The 6062-nt window shown below is 44.7% G+C and overlaps 1 protein-coding gene across 2 annotated transcripts; it reads left to right on the top strand.

The window, feature by feature from the left end:
- Positions 1–1652: 1652 nt before the first annotated feature.
- Positions 1653–3119, top strand: Bex4 (brain expressed X-linked 4). Of its 2 annotated transcripts, none has more exons than XM_021188491.2 (3): positions 1653–1820; positions 2183–2259; positions 2529–3119. In XM_021188491.2, exon 3 carries the CDS (start codon positions 2534–2536, stop codon positions 2888–2890), a length of 357 nt encoding a protein of 118 aa, XP_021044150.1. In that variant the 5' UTR covers positions 1653–1820; positions 2183–2259; positions 2529–2533; the 3' UTR covers positions 2891–3119. The 2 variants fall into 2 exon arrangements, with proteins under 2 accessions (XP_021044150.1, XP_021044151.1); XM_021188492.2 differs by having other exon boundaries at positions 2532–3119.
- The last annotated feature ends 2943 nt before the right edge of the window (positions 3120–6062 follow it).

Raw genomic sequence — 6062 nt, forward strand, 5'->3', positions numbered from 1 at the left:
CATGCCTATCCATAAATTCAGAAAGTATATCAGTCCTTGCCAAAAGTTGTTCAATGAATTAGGAGTGACTAATAACAGCTGTAGGCTTTGGGGAGTGGATGATAGAAATACCATTTAGCCGGGCAGTGGTGGTGTACACCTTTAATCCCAGCACTCGGGAGGCAGAGGCAGGTGGATTTCTGAGTTCGAGGCCAGCCTGGTCTACAAAGTGAGTTCCAGGACAGCCAGGGCTACACAGAGAAACCCTGTCTCGAAAAAAACAAAAAACAAAAAAAAATAGAAAAAATTCACTCCTATTTTTTTTTAATTTTTCTCATCCTCTCCTGTATTTCTGTATGGTAGCTATGGTAGCAGAAAGAACTATAGTTTGGAAGTGGAATAGGTGGAGCAGATGTTTTATATGTTCTTGACATCTTACTCATCATAAATATTTTTACCAATCTTTTTTATAGATATTGCATTATTTTTTTACTATTTAGTTTTTGCCTCCATTTAATTTATTTTTCCATCACTTTCTGTGCCTGTGGTGTACTCATATGTATGCATGTTGATACACAACATTTAAATTTAATTATTTATTATCCATTTAAATTATTTTTATTTTATTTTATTAAATTATTATTATCCATTTAAATTATTTTTCCATCACTTTATGTGCCTGTGGTGCACTCATGTGTATACATGTTGATACACATGGCTGGTGTGTCCATGTGCCTATGTAAATCATCTTCCAATGCTCTTCTACCTTTTTTATTGAGGTAGAGGGCTTCTGTCAAAGCTAGAGCTCAAATATACTCAGCTAGCTTGAGACAGGGTTTCCCTTTATAGCCCAGGCTGTCCTCAAACTCAGAGATCTGCCTGCCTCTCCCTCCTTGGTGCTGGGATTCAAGGCATGTTCCACCACCACCCTTCTCATGTTGAAAAAAAAATTTTTTTGAGACAGGGCTTCTCTGTGTAGCCCCAGCTGTCCTGGAACTCACTTGGTAGACCAGGCTGGCCTCGAACTCAGAAATCCACCTGCCTCTGCCTCCCGAGTGCTGGGATTAAAGGCATGAGCACCACTGCCCTGCATTCATGTTGGAATTCTTAAGGGTTTTTATTTCTTAACACACCTGTAAAAGGCCCTTAGTTCTCCATAGGATATTTAAACTGTATTCAGTAAGTTCAGTTAGCTAATCCCTGACTTCTGAAATTGGAATTCCAGGCTTCCCAAAAGCCATTTACACGTGTGCTGCATCCACAAGAATTCTATGGTTCCCTAGTATCATCTTCTCACTTGCACAATATGCACTTTAACCACTGAGCTATCTCGCCAGTCCTTATCTTCTCCATTTGAATTCTGAGACAAGAATCCAGGTTCTGGAGCAGAGAGAGCATCCAGAAGGGGCACCCTGAAAACAGAGAAGGAAAAATCAGTCCCCCAGAGAACTGGGAATGGCCAGCAGTCCACAGAGCACCCACTGCCTTCCTTTTTGTCAGGCCATGAAATGCCCATGGCTCAGACAGACAGGGCCCAAGCTGGAGACATTAAAGGGACCCAGAGGTGAAGAAGGGACCTGAACTTTGCACAGCAAGACACTAGGGGCGGGAAGAGGGGCTGGGGCTGGGGCCGGGGGCGGAGCTTTGGCTGCTGACGCAAGTGGCACGTGACTAGCCCACGCAGGCTCACACCCCTCTCTGGGTCTCGGACCTGCCCTCGCTCACTCTCTCCAGCCCGCCATCCCTAACGGAGGCACCTGTTCCTGGTGGCGCAGCTCCTGGTGGCGCAGAGCGCGCGGGCCCNGGCGGCGCGGAAAGCAGCAGGAGGAAGAGCGGCGCAGGTGAGGGGGACAGCGGCCCGGACCCGCGGAGCCCGTCGTCGGGGTCCCGTGGCCGCCACCCCGGCCGTCGGCCGTCAAGGCGCAGGCCGAGGCTGCAGGTGGCCGTCCCCGTGTGCGCAGTGGCGAGGCCGGACAGGGAGGGGGCGGCGGGCCCGGACGGAGACCCTCGGGGGAGTAGGAGCATGCGCCCCGCGACAGCTTCCCATAGACCCCGGCATCCCTGCGTCGGGGAACCCAGGGGTGGTCGGCGGGGAGGGGTGGGGGCGGCCGAGGCGGCGGGAAGAGCCTGGGCGGTGGCGCTCGGGACGGCGCCACAGGTCCTCCCTCCCACCTACTCACCCATCCTTCTGGGTTGANCNCAGGTCTGAGAAGCAGAAGCCTCGCGGCGCACCTGGTGGTGAGCATCTCTAGGAAGAGCAGAAGGCAAGGATAGGCCCAGGTAGGTGCAGGGGCAGGGCTGGGCACTGAGAGGGGGAGAGGGAATGTGCGCAGAGCTGGATCTGACCTCCGGGAGTTCAACTTTCCCGCCTACTTTTCTCCCATACCATGCTTACGGGTTTTTTTTTTTTTTGTACCCATAGGGGTCTTGGAAATGGGTTCGCAGGGAAAATGGTAGCCTCTGGGGTGGGAGGGGTTCTGGTCCAGACTCGTGCCTGGGTTCTGTGCTGCTAAGTCTGGAAGTAAGCAATCTTATTTCTCCTTTCCTAGGAGTGATGGCATCCAAATTCAAACAAGTCATACTGGATCTCACTGTGGAGAAAGACAAAAAAGACAAAAAAGGTGGGAAGGCGTCCAAACAAAGTGAGGAAGAATCCCACCCTCTGGAAGAGGTTGAAAACAAGAAGCCTGGGGGAAATGTCAGAAGGAAAGTCAGGCGACTTGTGCCTAACTTTCTATGGGCCATACCTAATAGGCATGTTGATCGCAATGAAGGGGAAGAGGATGTTGGGAGATTTGTAGTTCAGGGGACGGAAGTCAAGAGAAAGACTAAGGAGCAGCAGGTGAGGCCTTACAGGCGTTTCCGAACCCCGGAACCTGACAGTCATTATGACTTTTGCCTCATACCTTGAAATCTAAGATTTTTCTCTGGGCTCATAAAATGCCTACTGTTTTACAAGCTCGTATCAAGCGGGGGATTTTTTTCTGTAAACTTTTGATGTCTCCACTTAAACGGTTTCTACATAAAATTGTTTGATCGTTGCGTTTAATTCAAACATTCCTGTTAGCATGGCAATTTAACCCATTTTAGAAAAAAATCTTTTTCATAATTTGAAATTAATAAATCAATTTTAAAAGCAATATATGCTCAGTCGTGTTCTACCTCAGTTCTTATACTTCCTTCATAGTGTCTTTCCTCTCCCAGCTGCCCAGACACTGACAGTGCTTTTCTTCACTTCCCCAATTAATCAGTAAGGAACAGTCATACCTTTGATTCATTCATTATACTATGTTCTAGCAATGTATGTATAGTGTTTTTCAAAGAATGTGACCTTAATGTCTTTCAGATAACAAAGATGTTTTTAATATAAGACCTCTGCCCTCTCTACACCCAAAATCATAACGTAGACTTCCAAAACCTCAACATTTTACCAAGCTCACTAATTCTAGAGTATAGTATGTGTGTGTATCCTAGATTAAACACAGACAAAAGCATGGTGACTAATTTTAGTAGCCACAATATTAAAAACCGCAAGGCCTTACATTATGATAGTAGGGATTATGACAAACTGGAGGGTGGTCACTGCAAGGCCAAGCAAGTATGGACTGAGGGAAACATCCACCTTGACTGACCTGGAGTTTTTCTCCCTTAACAGCATTTTTAATATCTAAGATCTCATTTTTTTTTTTACCACAACCTATCCAGTCTAATATCTCCTCTGTGTACATAAATAAGAGTCCTGGAGTTGAGAGATGCTGTCAGGGCCACCCTCATGCTGTATATCTTATGGGTTTCCCTGGTGGCATTGTGTATGATACCCTCTTTGAGATGCAGAATAGTTAATTTATATTGACAGTTGACACAAGGCACAAACTCAGAGTTTTAAGAATCAATAAGTGTAGTGACCATTTTGGTTTCTTTAAAAACACAGAAATACAAGAATGTTTTCATTTTAATCCAAGAAGTGGGATGTAAGGCTGTTCAGATTGTCCACAGCAGCTGACTTAATTTGTCTCCTGCTCTAGCAGGGACACGATGTTGACAGTTGTAGATAATTTCTGAGAATGCATGATGTTTGGAGTTCTGGGGACTCTTATGAGACTATATAAGTGCTAGGCCCCCAAAAGCTGCATGGACTGCATTAGTTGTACGCTGTTGGTTACAGTTTGTCAAGTAGTCATGTGCAAAGAAGTAGGAAATTAGATATCCTGATGGCAGAGATCACACTTGCTCCAAGGAACTCAGTGCTCATAATCAGCAGGAAGTAGTCTAATGATATGGATGTCCCCTTTCCCCTTTTTCTTATCTAGAGTTAGGGTGTTGTAAGGGGAGAAGAAAAAAACCCACAAAGTAACCAAAAATTTGGCTACAAACAACAACAAAGAATGAAGCTTCATTTCTCTTTATATTTCCAACATACACTTTAAGAGTTAGAACACTGGAGCATAAAAAGGTTTTAATAAAATCTTAAAAGTCCCTTCAGGGAGCTGAAGGTGATTGCAACCCCATAGGAAGAACAACAGTATGAACCAACCAGAGCTCCCAGGGACTAAACCACCAACCAAAGAGTACACATGGAGGGACCTTTGGCTCCAGCTGCATATGTAGCAGAGGATGGCCTTGTCGGGAATCAATGAGAGGAGAGGTCCTTGGTCCTATGAAGGCTCGATGCCCCAGTGTAGGGGAATGCCAGGGTGTGAAGGTGAGGGGGAAGCACCCTCATAGAAGCAGGGAGAGGGAGGATGGGATAGGGGGAATCTGGAGAGGAAACCAGGAAGGAGGATGACATTTGAAATGTAAATACATAAAATATCCAATAAAAAAATTCCATTCAGTATTCTTCAGAGTAAGAATTACCATCCACTTGGGATCATGAAAGAAGTTTGTGCATCATAAAAAACAGGTAAAATCAGAGACCAGTTTTATCTCGTGGTAGAACTCTCCTGCCTAGTGTGTGGGTTTAATCTCCAACATTTAAAAAAATGGTCTATCTCCCTGTCTTAGGGTTTTACTGCTGTGAAGAGGTTTCATGACCAAGGCAACTCTTATAAGGACAACATTTAATTAAGGCTGGCTTACAGGTGCAGAGAGGTTCAGTCCATTATCATCAAGGCAGGAATCCAGGCAGGCACGGTACAGGACGAGCTGAGAGTTCTACATCTTCATCTGAAGACTGCTAGCAGAATACTGGCTCCCACGTGGCTAGCAAGAGGGTCTCAAAACACACTGACACAATGACACATTTCCTCCAACAAGAGCATACCTCGTAATAGTGCCATTCCCTGGGCCAAACATTTAAACCACCATACTTGCATTAGGGTTAAAATTTGTTTGGACCGTTTTATCTGCAGAAAAAGCACTCTTAAAATGTGTTTTTTAAAATGTTTTTTAATAGTGTGTGTGTGTGTGTGTGTGTGTGTGTGTGTGTGTGTGTGTGTGTGTTTTGCTTGCATGTATGTATATGTACTGGGTGTTATGCCTGGTGCTTGTGAAAGTTAAAAGAAGGTATTGATTTTCTGGAACTGAAATTTCAGATGATTGTGAGCCACATATGGGTGCTGGAAATTGAAACCAGCTCTTCTGCAAAAGCTGCAAGTGCTCTTAACTACTGATGCATTTCCCCAGGTCCTTAAAATGCATTTCAGGACTAGGAATATAGCTCAGTGGTATATCATTTCCTAGTGAGAACAAGTCCTTTGGCTTTCATGTCCCAGCACTTCAAAAAAAAATTTCTAAGTAGAGTACAGAACAACTTATTTTATGAGTTTATATTTATTTTACAAATAATGGATTTCATACATGTACGTCACACATGGTTGTTTTTCATCCCTTCCCACTTAATGCTGTTCCTTCCTTTATCTGAAATAATCCTTATACTTTCTTTTTTATTATTAGAGAGAGAGAAGAGGGGTGTACACACCGAATGGGTCTTGCACAGGCTATACAAATGCTTTTCTGCTGAGCTAGGTCTCCAGACCTCTTGCTATTTTTGAGACAGGTTATCACTAAACTGGTCAGGGTGGCATTGAAGTCACTCTGTAGCCCAAATAAGGCTTGGATTTATGATCCTCCTACTTCACCCT

Source organism: Mus pahari, chromosome X (assembly GCF_900095145.1).
Source record: "Mus pahari chromosome X, PAHARI_EIJ_v1.1, whole genome shotgun sequence".
NCBI classification, from domain to species: domain Eukaryota; kingdom Metazoa; phylum Chordata; class Mammalia; order Rodentia; family Muridae; genus Mus; species Mus pahari.